Below are 16304 nucleotides of genomic sequence, written 5' to 3'. Positions count from 1 at the left end.
ATCATGGAAAATTGCATTTTATGAACCTGAAAATAAACCATAGACCACCCGCCGTATCTAATATGACGCTTATGCAGGGTGGGTATCACATAAAACAGAACAGAAAGAAACAATCGAAGCATGGAACTAAACTCCACGCTCCTGGCACCACCGCTCAACCTCCTTAGCCAACTTCTCCCTCTGGTCCCTAACAAGCTCCATCATAGGCTCAACCTGCTTTCGGTGCGAGGCAATCAGATCCTCATCGCCCTTCATAGCAACAACACCCTGCTTAGACAGGTACGTATCGTAAATCGAAACCATGAGGTCCATGACAGCGGAGAGTTGATTTGGCAGCCACTATGGAGAAGGATTGTTAGTACCATGCAATAGCCTTGGAATATATACTGGCAATCCAGTCATGTCTTCTAATCCAAGTTGTATCGGCAAGACTCACAGTAACGATGGGACTACCACCAGTAGCAGTAGGATGAGGCGTACGACGAATAATATACTCGCGAGCAAAAAGCCAATGGCGCCAACGGAACGAGCGAACATGGTTAAGAACCTTTAGGAATAAGACAGCTGTCTCGGAATCCTGAACACTGTACTTCTGAACACCGATTTCGACGGACTTTTCGCGGATGTAGGTTAAGAATTCGCGGTGGGGAAGGGGTCGATAGGCGCGGAATTCGTGGAGAATCTTTGTCAGTGGTGTTTCTGGCATGGGGATTTCGCAGAGATGATCGAGGAGTGGGATCTGTGTTTGAGTTGATTAGATGAATGGATGATGGGAAGAGAGTGTGAAGGAAGGGGGATGCATACGATGCTATCATTTGCACCACTTTCACCGCGGAAGTGAAGGGGCTTATTGTCTTCGACTCCGTCGTAGATCACGCCGTTTGGAAACATTGATTGATTTGTGATGCCGAAGATGAAGACTCGGAAGGAGAGATAGTCGGCGGGTTTGGAGTTACCCCACATATCTGGTGATGTTAGAAGATGAACAATTGAGATTGGGATATACTTGAAGGGTAATAGGTATAAGGAACGGAGGTATTGGGGTTAGACCTACCCTCCATAGCAGCCTCGATCTTTTCCATAGTCTCGAGGATCTGACGGAATCCATCATTGATGTCTTGGCGGGGACCGTGTTGCTCGAGGGTATCGACGACGCGGAGAGCACCGTTGATGAGAGCACCGGTGTACTTGACCATGTCAACGTGGGTCAGGATGAATCCTGCCTCTGAGCTCTTGGGATCGAGGCCACGCTCGAAAGCGCGGACGAGTCGAAGGTTAGAGTACTCATCGAGACCCTTGGCTGGGTCGGCGACGGTGTAGTTGAAGAGAGCATAAGAGGCTGCATATGACATGAAAGGAGGGAGGTCAAGACTAGGTAGCTGTTAGACTTTGCCAATGGTATGGAAACGGTGGATGGTTTTCAGGAGAGTTGTGTTTAAGCATGGAGGTATATTGCGGTGATAGGGTCATGGCATGGACATCAAGAATAGAAAGACAGAACCAGAAAAAAAAAAAAAAAAAAAGAAAGGTAAGGAAAGAGGAACTCACATCTGAGCACAACGGTACATAGGACGAGCAACAGACTTGGGCAAGATATCCCGGCCAAGGCCATAGCTCCGATCCTCCAACTTATTCCAGTTCTCCCAGCAAGGCTCAAGAAGATAAGAAGAAGCGACAAATGTGTAATCACGGAAGATAGCAGCAATAGTGAATTTATCATAAGAGCCATCAGCCAGACGAAGCTTCTCAACCTCATCAGTCAGGTCGGTCAACTCGGACTCGACAGCGGGGCCAAGCTCATAGGTTGCCAGCAGACCGGGTTTACCATCGGCCATGACAACGGGGGCCCGTTCGACCAACGAGGCGAGAGCCTTGAAGGCCTCTGGCAGGGTAGTTGGGGCAGTGGCATAAGGGAGGAAGCCAGTTGAGGTGGTGATGGTGAAGGGGTCGAGGGAGTGGGCAAGGGTTGAAGGGTCCTCATGAACATGGGGGGAACTTCTTCAAGGTAGAAGGGGAAGGGAAGGAAACCTGAGTTCGAGTCATTGTGACGACGGACAGCAAGTATCACAGATAGAAGGGATGGTGGATGATATTCTTATAGTCGACGACGACGTATCACTCCTTGTAGTAGGGTAGAGGAAGAGGGAAGGCGTAGCGCAAGGTCAAAGTAGAAGACAAGACCAAGTCCAACCAAAAAATTCGGGGAAAAAAAGTGGTAGTAAAAAATGGTTGAGAAAAGCCAGGCTTTTGAGGGATGCTTGAAGAAGATGAAAGGGCCAACTTTGGGCGGGTGAGAAGCCCATTCTTATAACCTCAGAGGCCGGTATCAATTCCGGCCTCAGGTCGAACGACGTGGACATGGCGTGGATCCGGTTACATCGAGCGTCAAAGTGGATTCAATGATGCAGGGTATCTTCAGTCATGGTTATAGATGATTCTAAAGTGTTCCCTGGCCATTTTGAAGTGTTTCCTTCTTCCTTGAAGGTATTCAGAAGATCTATATATTGACCCTATAAGGGAGGGCAGAGAAAGGTCACGGGAACGCGCTAAGCCTGTTCGAGTAGTATGTATTGTATGAGGATAAAGGTAATCTGGATGTTCCTCAGCCATGAAGGTCATCATTAGGCATATTATTGGGTGTTAAATAGCCAATCGAGGCCTCCAAATTAGATATATGTCCCTATACTGATGACTTGTTGTGTAGTTTTGCTCACTGCGGCCCTGCTGCAGTCTGTATACTTGCTCCAATGCCAAGAGTGATGATCCAGATCCCTCGATGTTATTGGTCGAGATCTCACATTTTGAGTTTGTTAGCGCAATGAGGCCGGAATAGAACCGGCCTCCGAATATAACCGGCCATCCCGAGTGTACCCGGCCACTCCAAACCTGTGGACATTGAAATATGCAGCAAGGCAGAGCAAGGTAATACCTACTAAGAGCCGAATAGCAAAATAATTACAAGTATGTGAATAATAACTTTCGATAGGAAGCATCCGACAAACAATTGAAAATAAACCAGGCATACCGTAGGTAGTGCATGGATGCCGAATTTGAACCACATATGACATTTATTGTATAGCATCATCAAGTAAAACTCATGCTCGCACATTGAGTTTATTATCCCAGACTTCAGTTTTCAGTGCCTGGGATCAAAGGAAGAGTCTGCTCTAATCAAGAAGAGCATTTTTCGGCATGACGGGTCATACTCGGTGGCCCTATGTTCGCGACAGCAGTGCGGGTACAGGATGATTCTGAGATGGCTGTTTCTGAGAAACATTCTGCAATTGATAGATAGCCCACATGATATCGACAGATTCAAGATAGTTGCCTCTAGCAAAGGGTCTGCGCTGCCTATGTTGGATCACGAAACAGGTCTTTCGTGATCGAAACCTAGCAACCAAGCCAATTGCCTCGATAGATCATGCTAGTTGACCAAACCCGTCTCTGCAAGTAGTATCAAGCTAAGTAGATGCGTATAAAGTACTTAGGTACTTTGGATGTTTCCCTCCGCATCCTTGTTCAGCCTCCACCATGAAGCCCCATCCAGGCATATTCAGCACTATTTGGTATCTAGTCCACGGCCTGAGCTGTCAAGCACTATCCCATTAATTGTGCACCTATACTATTCGGTGGATTCACAGCATGTCATCTCATTCTGTCAACAAAAACAGGCTACTTAACCTCAACAGTCAAAACCAAAGATTCGATCTCCAACACTACAGGGCAATCTCGTTTAACCTTCTTTGAAGATCAAATTGGAGTTACATTCAGTTGAAAATGAATTCGTATTTTAGTAGTAGATTGGATGCTAAAAACGGAATTCGTACTGAAAAATGGCAGGAGCGAACTACTCAGGAAGTCCCCAACGCAAGTCGACAGGGGCTGCAAACCGAGGTTCCCAATCGTCATATAAACGGATATCCCAATCACCACCTGAACGAGCATCCCGATCATTATGAAAACGAAAATCTCAATCCTCTGAGCAAAGAATATTGGTCGCGACAGGCGAGGTAGCACAGAGAGGTAGATGACCACAAAATCGCCCGGAGCCTCCCTCTAACCGACTGTCGATTTCTGACAGCGAAGAACTTACGGTGGAAATGGCTAGAATGATATCCATCCAGGAATTCAAGAGAAGGCCTCGCCTAGTGAGCATCACCGGCGAATTTCCCAATAGAAAACAAGGATTACCATCGACTGTGGCCGGTTAACGCGATGTGCATAATCCCTAGATGCCAAAGGGAAAGGCACCTGTGGGTGCAGACTTGGTCTACGTATGGCCATGATACAATAGACCTGACGAGTATTGAAACGTATGTCGGATATGGTGTTTATATTGCAGTAGAGCAATTCACTGAGAAAGTTGGGCTGGGCGGACTTTTGCTTTCTCAAATCCATTGATATTTACTGTTTGCGTGTACGGGATCTAGTTCAATTTTCCACCACTGCGTATCTGATCAAACCCAACGCTGCTCCGAGGAGAATTGCCAGATGTGCTGCAATGCCAAAGTATCGTCCACCCACATAGCTAGTGGCGGTCACGACCACCCACCATGGATCATCCCCCAGACTCTTGCCTGACTGAAAACCCTCATCAATGTAGCCAATCTGCCATATTCTATACACAGCCGTGTATATTAATCCGACAGCTCCAGCATTGATACCTCTTACCCCAGATTTCACCCAACGTCGACTTCGTAGCACGCCCCACACACCCATTGTACCGTGAACCAGAACAATACCGGGAATAAAAATTCCGCAAAAAGCAATGGTGGCTCCAGCGATGGCAGGATATCCACCATGGAGGGCTGTCAAACTCCCCAAGAACACAGCGAAGTTAAAGTTGGGCCCAGGAAATGCTTGAATAATGGCTAGACCGATAAGGAAGTCGCGGGGGCTGACCCATCCCTCAGCGACTATGTACTCTCTGAGGAGCGGTATCACCACTGGGCCACCACCAAAAATTATGGTTCCAGCAAGGTAAAGGTTAGAGAACAGTTTGTATAGAAGCGGGGGATGAGGCAAAACGCCCCGAAGAACCATGACAATGACAAAACTAAGGGAGAATGTTGCGATGATTACGACTCCAGATTTCCAGGAGAAATTCAAACGACGATCATGTGGTATAGTGCGCGGCTCAGATTCTCGCGCTAAAGCTCGGAGCTGGTGGTCGCCAAATGTTTCTCTGGAATTATTGGATTCCAAGGTAGGGCCACTCTCATCTCTGCTATTCCCAGCTCCGGAAATTGCTGACCTTCTCATACCTTTTACGAGCTTCAAAATTGCCTTTGCAGATTGATGGAGCCAGCGGTAGTCGTATATGACCGTACTACAGCCAGCCGCTAACATAAGAGCTGGGAAATACCATAGTGCGTTGTACAGCATCCCAGCACTAGCAGTAAGAAAGACTAAAATCCTGCTGATCTTGTCTGTGATTGCTTTATCTGAGAGCTCAACTGCTGCCAGCGCAATGATACCAACAGTGGCAGCGTTGAGACCAGAAAGCACAGCATATACTACATGGGGTAAACTCTGATCGATGTTGGAAATCCCGATAGAAAGGCCAAACATGCCTAGAGCACCAGGAAAGCTAGTCACGACGCTATCATTAGCATTTCGTTCCTAGCCATTGACATCAATAGCTTGTTGGACTTGTAACACTACCTCCACATCACAAATCCAAGGGCAGCACCAAGCAAACCATCATGGATCAAGTTAACGCAGTAAAGCATCTTTGTGCTGGCAGGGCCAGACAGAGCTTGCGATATGCTGAAGAGCTCCTGATACTGTGTTCACTATTAGCTTTACTGTTGAACCAAACAACTCTGTGCTTGGAGACATACCAACTGCTCATCAATCCAGTTCAGCCGTAACACAAACTTGTCATAGAACTAATTTACCATCAGGTCTGACTGGCCAATGGGAGATCGGAAACTTTGCTCACGATCTTAAAATGAACGGGAGGCCCGCCAAATGCTGTGAATCCAATGTGCCAGTTGACCTGGAGAATATCCCAGATACGCAGAATAGTCCCGTGAGCTGCATGGTTCCATCCATTCCCCGGCATATTTATGTTCCATAAAAGGTTGATTGAATGATGTTCTTGGGGAGAAGTAAAGTGGAATACTTAGTAATGGTCTGTGTCTCAATTTTAACTTCCATTAGCGCGCACGTTATCCCCGGCGAAAAGTGCGTCAGACCAACCAAATCATAATTTGCAACGAATGGAGCTCTACCAGGAACCAGCCTCAGCTGTCTTAGCTGTATAGAGACAAGTTTGCCTACAGAAAAATGAGTATGCTTCTTATGACTTATTTGCTTCTGGCTCCTCGGCCGACCGTTGGATCACATTTCCGTCCTTAGTCATCCACTTGGATCTACTCCTGAACCTCCAATACCGCGGATACTGAATCACGAAAGGATATTACACTGCAACCTGGTTTAAGCTGCTCAGTGCACATGCCTCGCTTTTTAGAACGGCGGCCTCTGATACTTTCTCTATCGTTATACCTGCATGTCGGAAGTGGCATTCTGCGCTCTGCTATTTTGTACCAACATCATGGATGCACCGCCGAAGGAAAGCATAAAACCCTTGGTTAGGATTCTTTTCATAACTTTGCCAAAACTGTCTTGATGTAAGCCTTTAGCTCGGCAACAAACTCCTCAATGGGATTAAAATCTGGAGAGTACGGTGGTAGGTACAGTAATCTGACCCCCGCATCAGAACACAGCTCTTTAACTCGGTCCGAATGATGGAAGAATACATTGTCTATAATAAGCACTTATTTTGGCTCTGGCCACCTTCCGCAGTGCTGGAGGAGCTGTTCAATAAACGATTCAAAGAATATGGCGTCGGTTGAACCTTTAAATATACGGGATAGAAAAAAAATATCCTGAGTCTATACCGGCAAGATCTGATAACGGGCTCCGGTGAAATTTAGGTACTTGCACTAGTGCCACACCTAGTGGTGACCAACCAGTCCGCCTATGATCCGCCCGCTTAACACATCCCGATTTATCAACGAAAACAAGGTGATACGAATGAAACTCGGATAAATTGTGTTGGAAGAAATCTTGTAGTTGTGTATTTTGTTCTTTGGCTTTCTGTCAGACTGTCTTTTTGGTCCAGCCAGCCCGAGAAAGAGGACGTTGGATGCTGGATAACGACTGTAATTTGTTCCGAATTTTTGAGGACCTTAATTTGACAAAAATGGCAGGAGCGACTGTTCTGGCAATGGCTCCTTCCATATGAAAGAAAAGAGCCGAGCTTTTACCTCCAAACAAGGAAAAGCCTTCCTATTTCCCTTTTTGAATCAACCCTCAAGAAGAACAATTTCTTTACCATGAAATATCGACCCCGTTTGTCAAGATCTTTCATTCAAATAGCAAGGAAACGAGTATGGCAAGCATCATTCCCAAGCACTGGATGAGCACATGAGCACTCCCTCAAGCACCCGGGACGCTTACTTGCAGGTCCTAAGGAATACGAAGAAAAGACACCACAAGAGGAAAGGTCTAATAATACTGAATCGGCGATGCTTGAGGCTGGTGAAATAATAGCAAGGTCACGAAGAATTGTCTCTTTCTATGCTCGTCTGACTGTCTCACGAGAAAGCCGCCCGAGCTCTCGACGAGGATTCTCGATGGTAGAAAAGATCAAGCTCCAGACAGTGACCGAGATCTTCTATGAGGAGGCGCAGCAAAAGCCCCGTCTGGTGAATGCGATCAGTTCTATTAGTTGCTACCCCTCTTTCCTCCGCAAATGATTTGGCTGACCGATTTCGATACATTGCACGAGCGTTGAGGATAAACGTGATACCAGTGGGGACGTTGTGAAGAATAGGTAGTCGGGTGTTACATCGATTCTACACGGAAACGAGAGACTAAGGTCCTCTCAATGGAACATACGCGGTCTAGTTTCGGCGGCATCGACATGTCAAAAGCGCAATCCCTAACCAAGCAGAGTGCTGAGTAGAAAGCAGCATGGAGAGGCCGAAGCTCGAGATCTCCGCCTTTTCTTCATCCCTCTTTGTTCTTCTCTTCAGTTCTGCATTCTCGTTGGATACATGTCTCGGCGATTCATTCTCTGAATCATACCGAGCCTCATGTTGTTATTGTGTCATACACATGGTGTTAGTCTGTGATTTTGATACTAAAAGCCTTTTCTTCTTTGTTATATCTAGAGGAATGTTTGGAACTATCAAAGCTTTTATGCTCGAATGTTCGCCTATAGTATGTTTCTTCATAGACATCAAGTAATACAGGTTCGTATAGCGCTTAAGTATTTCCTTTGCCAACCGGGCTTTCAACTATTTCTCCATGGATTAGAGACTTCCCTCGCTGAAAATATGTAGTAGAGTATCCAATAGAAACCAAGGCCCTCGGGACATCAACCCATTTATCTTGGTCTTTAATCGCAACCTGCCATTCTGGATCCGACATGATATTCTTGATAATTTCCGCGCTGGGGAGAATATATTCAATGAAACAGTCGCATTCAGCGAAATCCCAGGTCGGTCTAAAGCTTCCGATTTCTTGTTTCAAGCCCTCATTGAGAGACGGTGGCGTAACGAACTATTTATCAATTTAATCATCCATTTAGAAGACCTGTCGAGGGTCGGGGGAAAATATATACGTACGAGCGAATAATCGATGACACCGTATTTCCTGAATACTGGAATTGCGAGAGGGAGATGCTCTTTGACTATCCAATCGATGAATGCCTCATGAGTATGTTGCGGTTGACGATGGTGGGTGATTGTGAATTTCACAGGTGGGGTTTCGGTAGCTGCAGACATCTTGATATTTTCTGTTTTTCAATAAAACAGATTCTTTTTCAATGGAGCAGGCATGACTTGATTTAAATATCAAGGTTGAGCGGCTTGGGGATTTAGAGCCAATCTGACGTCAGCCCAAATCTTTTGAGTCAGCGAATAAACGCACTTAAACCCCATCCGTGAGACCTTTTTGGCCCCAGTTTCGGGCCCAAGGTGTAAACTTGTTGCCCGGATTTTAGATTTAATTGGCGTCTGGATAATTCGAGGCGTTTCTCTTTCATCAGGGAGTCTTGTATTAGGGAGCCAATTAGGAAACTAGAAAATTGAATTCGATTCCTTTTCCAGACATTATCAGTAGCATCCTGGATTGCTGAGAGTCTTCTCAGGATAATTCTCGGGCGCTGGATCTGGGTTGGCAACTTTTCATTAGCTTTTAAAGCAGCAAGGATATTGAAATGAAGCTGTGAATTTCATTGTAGCATCTCTTTTTCTTACCATATTTAGGTCTTAGTCTATTTTTCAGTCTTCCTTTCTCTGCTTACTCTGACATCTTCGAAAGTAGACCTCTATGTCGGGACATTTGCCGGATAGCCAAAAGTCCGTATTATACCCGAAATTATATACTTTTCGTTCTTGTGCAGAGAAAAACGGATAACTATGAATACGGAATTACAGCACGGAAAACAGTCAGCAGTTTGTTATATCCAGTATCTATCATAAATCTGATTTACCATGAATACAGAACTGCTCATATAACTAGTATCCCCACAGGTAATTAAATAGAGAAACAATAACAAGATATCTTGAATTAATACATGCGAATAGGTTTTGGAACTGGACGAATATCAGTTCTGGTGAAAGCAGTTCTAAATTAAAAATAAACCAGATACGGACAAATCAATTCTGATATGTTTTTTTTTTTTAACAAACTCGAAAAAACTACAAAACGGTAGTCAGAATATTATCCGGCTCAATTCTTTCTTATTGCTCGGAAAATAGAAATACAATACTTATCGTGTATATACGATTATGATTCAACCGGAATTTTGTCCGGCATAGATCTTTTATTAGTATATAGCTCACATCAGTATCTAGTTGATTTTCGCTCTCTATCCAACAACCACTCTAAAAAATCGTCCCTACCCTCCACCCAACTTTAACAACTCTCGCCAACCCGAAGAATAAACAAGCACAGCTATAAACCAACCCGCAAAATACAATAAGCCCCGAGTAATTCTCAGTCTCCCCTGAATCACTCTGCACCTTCATTATCTCCCCGGCAATAGGTATAGCAAACAGCGCACCAACACTGACTAAAGAATACGTAGTTCCATACCGCTTCCCAAAATCCTCCGTCGTCGAGATCTGCGCCACACAAACAGGGGCAAGACTGATCGCCGAGCCACTCCAGAGCCCGAATAGGATGGCATATGCTACGATAGCAGCTGTATTGGACCCAGCAGAGAGCCACAACGCCAGGGTAAAGATGGTACACCCGAATGTTGTAATGATCATGACGTTGAACCGTCCGTACCGGTCTGCGAAGTAGCCTGGGATGATACGGCCCAGGATCGAGGCTGCATTGAGGATTGAGACGACCTGGTATGCGAGGCCCTCTTGCATGTTGTGTGACTGGGCATAGGAGGTTAGGTAGGTCAGAGGTATCAAAAGGGCGAAGTCGATGAGAAAGATAGCGACTGTAAGTAAAGCGAATGGGGGTTCACGTAGGGCACGAATGTCGATTTTGGCCCCGCCGAGCTTTTTAGGTGGTAGTCTCGTTTTCAGAAACAGAACACATATGATGCAGAAGAAGGCGCAAATAAATCCGATTATTCTGATCGCCCAGGGGAATCCGACGGCCTCGGCGAGGTTCCAAATTAGAATGGGGAAGATGATACCTCCGAATCCACCGGCTGTGGCTGCTATTCCAGTCGCGAGGGCTCGGCGGCGATGAAACCAGTGTGCCAAGCAGGCTATGCTGGGGGTGAATACCATTGATGAAGAAATTCCGCCGAGGACACTGAATCCTAGAATGAACTGATAGTACTCTGAAATGTACCATGTACCATCACTATTAGCATGAGTATGGTGAATAGGCAATGATAGCTTCCCTTATGACGAACCTTTAGCTACGCTAAAAACCATCAGGGAGCCAATAAGTCCAATACAGCCCGGAACAAGAAGTGGTCTGAGGCCGTAAGCGTCAAAAATCGGCCCTATTCTAGATCAGCCAAAACTATCAGTCTATGGACAAGAAATTGGGGCATGCATACCGACTTGGACACTCCCAAAATAAAGAAAGAATGAGTACACCCCAAATATCCAACCAATAGATGCTTTAGAATAATCCTTCAATTGATTGTTTGCCAACAAAGCTTCCAGGACACCCATTGTGTTCAAAAGTCCAAATGAAGGCACCATTGCACACCACGAACCCAGTACCACGCTCCACGCTCTCCATCCGCCTTCTGGGAAATTTGAGGCTTGATTCAATTGTCTTTGGTCCTCATGTGTACTAGGCCCCTTCCCATCGACGATATTCGAAGATATTTGTTGCGGACCAGCTGGTGAATCGCTGTGGTTCATCTTTTGTTGTTCTTTTTTTTTGCCCTACTACTTCTCCTTCTCCAGTTCTCTGTTCACTCGAGACACCTGGTTTTTGAAAATTTTCAAATGCCTTTCTGCCACATCCCTTTATATGATATAGCGTAACGATAGTACTGATAAGTTAGGGCATGGTAAGAAGCTTCATTGTGCGCTATTCTCTTTGGGGACGCCGACGCCACTGCTGGAGTCCGCGGAACCCGAAAGGTCAACGCGATTCCCTCCCCTTCTTCTCCTTTCCCATCTGATTTCCCTTCGTTGTCCACTTGCCAACATGTATGTAAAGGTTGCTAGTACATCATAACTATAACAAGTCGTGATAAAATTGGATCCAAGTTACATAGTCAGGCGGTGGCCATCTAGCTGTGTGAAACAATTTTATGCACGACCGGAAACAATGTAGGGTTTGTGGTTGGCTTCTATTGAGTCAGTTTTACAGCGATTTGATGTTTGTTAAAGATGGGATTTTGATTTAGGAGGTTGGTCACGGCCATGATGTTCCTAGTAGGATTCTAATCTCTTTTTTATCAGAGTTTGGATTGGCTGAACCGGACGGACTGAAGCGGACAAATTACGTTGATATGCCACAGACAACAGTGCCTGGAAATATTTTCGCCAAGGAGATGCGGATAGTCGATCGATTCATTGACCAAGGAGCGGTTTTCGTGGCCAAAGTCGAATATATGGCTGGCGAGTTGAAGATAGAATTGAACGAGATTGGGAAAATTCATCTATTCAATATGCTCGTGAGGAAGGTCGCTTGGAGGAACAGGCTGATAATGTTCTTTACTTCGCCCACGGTAGTCTTCTCGAAGACTAGAGGTGCTGCGTCATCAGACTAGCTTCTATTCCATTCATGTCACTATTGATTCAACCGTTGATATCACTACCATTCAGTACAATTCTCACCACCCACAGTCACTTATTACCCAAGTACAAAATCATCTGTGTACCCGGTTCCGGAAGTCTCCCCCACTATAATACGACCGTGCAGGCTGATATCCACCTGTCGGATCTTCTGTGGAATATGTGTATGCGGACACGGTGATATGGTCCCGGGTTTCGGGGATGAATGTCATCAGGAGAAGACTCGGAACGTCTGCAGTCTAGGTGTTATGTGAGACCTCCGTAGGCCATGGAGCGCCGGCGACCCGCTATATCTCACCCTCCTACATGGTTCATGTCGGGAACCCTTTAAGAGATTTCTCCTGCCACTATGTCTGGGTATAAGGGAGTGCTAGAGGATCGGAGTGACAGCAAGATGAGAAGCTTGCCGAGTGCCCGAGCTCCATATACTTCTGGCATTCCGATGGTGAATACTGAGACATAGTCTAATTCTCATACTATCGACGTCGACAAAATATCAAAAATTCAAGTCAAGCAGTATCAACTACTCTGTATACATAGTATCACCCCGGGTCAAGATCGTTTTACAAATGACAGTTTCAACTGATCTATTGAAACGATGTAACCTTCCTCTTCGGCTAAAATAGATACAACTTGACTCATCTACGCTAATAGGAACCGAGTGGGATATATTCGGCTTCTTCATAGACAACCAACTGCGTTTTCTCACGCAAGCTTGATTCAAACGGCGCCGTGTCCGTGGTGAAATATTGACCCAGGGCTAGATCAAGCAGGTAATTGGGAGATTCTTGCTTGAGAGGGACTTATAAACTGGTAACGCGGTGCTATCTTCAGACTTCTACTCCTCAATGATCGCAAAAGACGCCCGCCAAGATCGATGTATACATGGTAAGAATTCAACATAGGGATTATCGTCAGCGGGGTCGAAGGGAGGAGGTATTCGACAGGATCAGGCTGGCTTCCACATTTGTACATAACTATTCGATGTGTTCAAATTCGCTTCTTTATTCGCTATCCCAAATTCCTAGACCTAATTGTGTACATAGTAGAGTTCTGTGAATATCGACATCAAGTTATGCTAGTGGATCAATTCTCCACATTTCGCCGCAACCTCGGCTCATCGACTTCTCCGCATCGCATGCGCGCGCCAACCTTGAATCTCTTGAAATATTTCTTTAATCCAACCTAACGTCAAAAAAATTCCTAGACCATTCAAAAGATACATCCATACAGACTCAAATAATTGAAGCCCCGGGACTACGCCATCCAACTGTCTCGCTATGTCCGAACCAGCAAAAACCTTCAACGGCTGGGTCGCCCATGACGCCACGAACCCCCCTAACATTCACAAGCTTTACACCAAAACCCTTCACAGAAACAGATGTCGAGATCCGCGTCACTCATTGTGGAATATGTGGTACAGACGTACACACCCTCCGCTCAGGCTGGGCCCCAACAGACTACCCCTGTGTGGTGGGCCATGAAATCATCGGCATAGTCGAGCGCATCGGATCAAATGTACCAAATCTCGCATCATCAAGCGCATCCCGTGAGATCCGTGTCGGTGATAGAGTCGGCATTGGTGCTCAGAGTGGGTCCTGTCTTAAAGCAGATTGTGAAGCCTGTGCCGATGGACAGGAAAGTTATTGTACCCGGATGACGGGCACTTATAATGGACGATACGCAGACAAGTCTAAATCGTACGGAGGATTTGCTGAGCATTGGCGTGGACCTGCGCATTTTGTTTTCAAGATTCCTGATGCACTTCCGTCTGCTGAGGCTGCGCCTTTATTATGTGGTGGTGTGACTGTTTTCGCTCCACTGAAAAAATACGGCGTTGGCCCGGGCAAGAAAGTTGGTATCATTGGTATTGGTGGTCTGGGTCATATTGGTATTCTCTTTGCGAAGGCCCTCGGTGCTGAGCACGTGGTGGCTATATCTAGATCATCTAGTAAGAAGGCCGATGCAGTGCAGGGGCTAGGCGCGGATTCGTTCATTGCAACGGGTGAAGAGAAAGGGTGGGCGAAGACTCATTCTCGCACGCTGGATGTAATTATTTCGACTGTTTCAGGGCCTGATATGCCACTGAGTCAGTATCTGCGACTTTTGAAGCGGGATGGTGTTTTTGTTCAAGTTGGGGCACCGGAGGATCCATTACCTCCTCTTGCTGCCTTTTCGCTCATTCAGAAAGGGGTTAAAGTGACGGGCTCAAATATTGGGTCCCCCGGTGATATCCGGGATATGTTGAAGTTGGCGGCTGAGAAGAGAGTTTTACCTTGGGTTCAAAAGAGAGATATGCGTGATGTTAATGCTACTCTTGGTGATATGCATGATGGGAAGGCCAGGTATCGGTTTGTTTTGGAGAATGGGGAAACTTCGCAAGAAAAAGCTAGATTGTGATTCTTTAGTACCAGTCTTGTAATGGGTATGGTCTACCTCGTGGGTGAGGACCTTGATAGAGCATAGAGGCTGTACATAGTGGTTAAATTCGCGAATATAACTCTTCAAAATACAACTCATTTATGAGTATAAGGAGAAACTTTAGAATTCCGATACACAAGAATTGTGTGTGAAGCCGATAATTGTCGCTCACAGTAGAGATGCAGAATCAGGGCCATACTATTTGAGAGTTTATTGGCAGTATCCATATGCCCTAAGCAGTACCAAGGGCGAGTTGTGTCCAAAGACTGTAAATCCACAATGCGACTCTCTTAACTGTGCAACACCTACACTTCTAGGGTGGCTATATAAATCCTAGAGTTAGCTTAACTTTGACGACTTCATCGAAACTTGAGGCTTCTCAATCGCTTGGATGTGGATTTTCCGAGTTGAGCCGTGACTGATGCAATACGTTCAAGCTCTCTTTTTCAAGGCATCATACTGGCTTCAGGACTGGTGTTTGCAAGATATTTTTCGAACCATACGTTCCGAAGTGGAATTTCCTCAATGAAAGACATGAGGATAAATGGGCAGCGTAAGTTGTGCCCCCATCCCAGTTCCAAGCCACCCCTCCATTCCGCTGCGAAAAAGAAAATTCCTCGGCATGAGGATCGTAGCCTTTCGGATCAAATGACTCATTATCTCGGGCCTCGTATTAGTGCTATCCGGGAACAATCAAGCCATTTCCCCATTGTGTCGCTCTTAGGAATATTTGCAGCCTAGAGGATGCCGTGGAAGTTGATGGGGAAGACGACATGGTTGGATCCGAAAATGTACTCCTCTACCCAAGTCTTCTCGTTGCATTTTGGGAGAGACGATCAGCACGATAGCACCTCATAGCACGCGCGGATATTTCATCCTTATTTAAAGCGGATAGAACGCCCACAAAGAACTCTGGGGTCTGGAGGCGTAGATAGCACGGGTCACATAGATTGTTGGTTGCCATGTTTAACGATGATAGATGTTTTGTGGAAGTTCGAAAAGGGATGATTGATGAAATAGCATTAAAAATGTTGAAGTTGTTTAAGGCAATTGCTTTTTGAAGATAGAAAACGATCATGGGAATGTGCTACAAAAAGAGCATTCACTCCAAGACTCTCTTTGGTACTTTGCAAACAGAGAAACAGCCTTACCCTGGGGAGGATGAGAGGTGGTTGTGGTGAAATGCAATAGCTTGTTTACTATTATGAAAGGAGCCGTTACATGACTTAACGATATGGGATGCCTTCAATACTACAAACCTTGAAATAACAATGTAACCGCCGAAAGAATTGATTCTGCGTCATGAAGTTTAATGTTCAGATAGTGAAGGAAACACATGAACCATGCATGATAGGCTGCTCATTATGGCTAAAATGGATGTGTTCATCACTAAGGCAAGGAGCCCATCAAAAACTTGAATGAGTATTCTTTGATGTCTATCAGGTCAAAGGGATCAGCTGCAAACTAATGTGAGTCAGGGGATTCAAGGTCATCTCTGGGGGTTAGGAGAATTTACCTCCTTACTCATTAACATTCACCAAATCCAGCGAATCAATTGAAATTTGAAACTACAAGTTCCATTCTCAGCATAAGGAGCACGACATTGAGATCCAGATACAATGCCAAAGAGAAACA

At 45.6% G+C, this 16304-nt stretch overlaps 5 protein-coding genes across 5 annotated transcripts; 1 reads left to right on the top strand and 4 right to left on the bottom strand.

Annotated features, from left to right (window-relative positions):
• Positions 1-126: 126 nt before the first annotated feature.
• On the bottom strand, positions 127-2043 carry N7469_005142 (indoleamine 2,3-dioxygenase family protein; the record flags this gene model as incomplete). Its single annotated transcript, XM_056644062.1, has 6 exons — positions 127-339; positions 437-739; positions 805-965; positions 1055-1371; positions 1549-1976; positions 2029-2043. The coding sequence occupies 6 exons, from the start codon at positions 2041-2043 to the stop codon at positions 127-129; spliced, it is 1437 nt and encodes a 478-aa protein (XP_056500876.1).
• A 2388-nt stretch (positions 2044-4431) lies between these two features.
• N7469_005141 (chromate transporter) lies at positions 4432-6067 on the bottom strand (the record flags this gene model as incomplete). The annotated part of the gene is made up of 4 exons (XM_056644061.1): positions 4432-5590; positions 5665-5786; positions 5844-5891; positions 5945-6067. 4 exons carry the CDS (start codon positions 6065-6067, stop codon positions 4432-4434), a joined length of 1452 nt encoding a protein of 483 aa, XP_056500875.1.
• A 2210-nt stretch (positions 6068-8277) lies between these two features.
• N7469_005140 (EthD domain-containing protein) lies at positions 8278-8798 on the bottom strand (the record flags this gene model as incomplete). Its single annotated transcript, XM_056644060.1, has 2 exons — positions 8278-8574; positions 8640-8798. The coding sequence occupies 2 exons, from the start codon at positions 8796-8798 to the stop codon at positions 8278-8280; spliced, it is 456 nt and encodes a 151-aa protein (XP_056500874.1).
• Positions 8799-9902: 1104 nt separating this feature from the next.
• Positions 9903-11363, bottom strand: N7469_005139 (major facilitator superfamily domain-containing protein; the record flags this gene model as incomplete). The annotated part of the gene is made up of 2 exons (XM_056644059.1): positions 9903-10804; positions 11051-11363. The coding sequence occupies 2 exons, from the start codon at positions 11361-11363 to the stop codon at positions 9903-9905; spliced, it is 1215 nt and encodes a 404-aa protein (XP_056500873.1).
• A 2205-nt stretch (positions 11364-13568) lies between these two features.
• Positions 13569-14648, top strand: N7469_005138 (NAD(P)-dependent alcohol dehydrogenase; the record flags this gene model as incomplete). Its single annotated transcript, XM_056644058.1, has 1 exon — positions 13569-14648. The coding sequence occupies one exon, from the start codon at positions 13569-13571 to the stop codon at positions 14646-14648; it is 1080 nt and encodes a 359-aa protein (XP_056500872.1).
• Positions 14649-16304: the final 1656 nt, after the last annotated feature.

This window comes from Penicillium citrinum, assembly GCF_028827155.1.
Source record: "Penicillium citrinum strain IBT 23319 chromosome Unknown utg000004l:1.0-2404223.0:1.0-2405248.0, whole genome shotgun sequence".
NCBI classification, from domain to species: domain Eukaryota; kingdom Fungi; phylum Ascomycota; class Eurotiomycetes; order Eurotiales; family Aspergillaceae; genus Penicillium; species Penicillium citrinum.
This window is presented reverse-complemented; position numbering and strand designations above follow the sequence as displayed.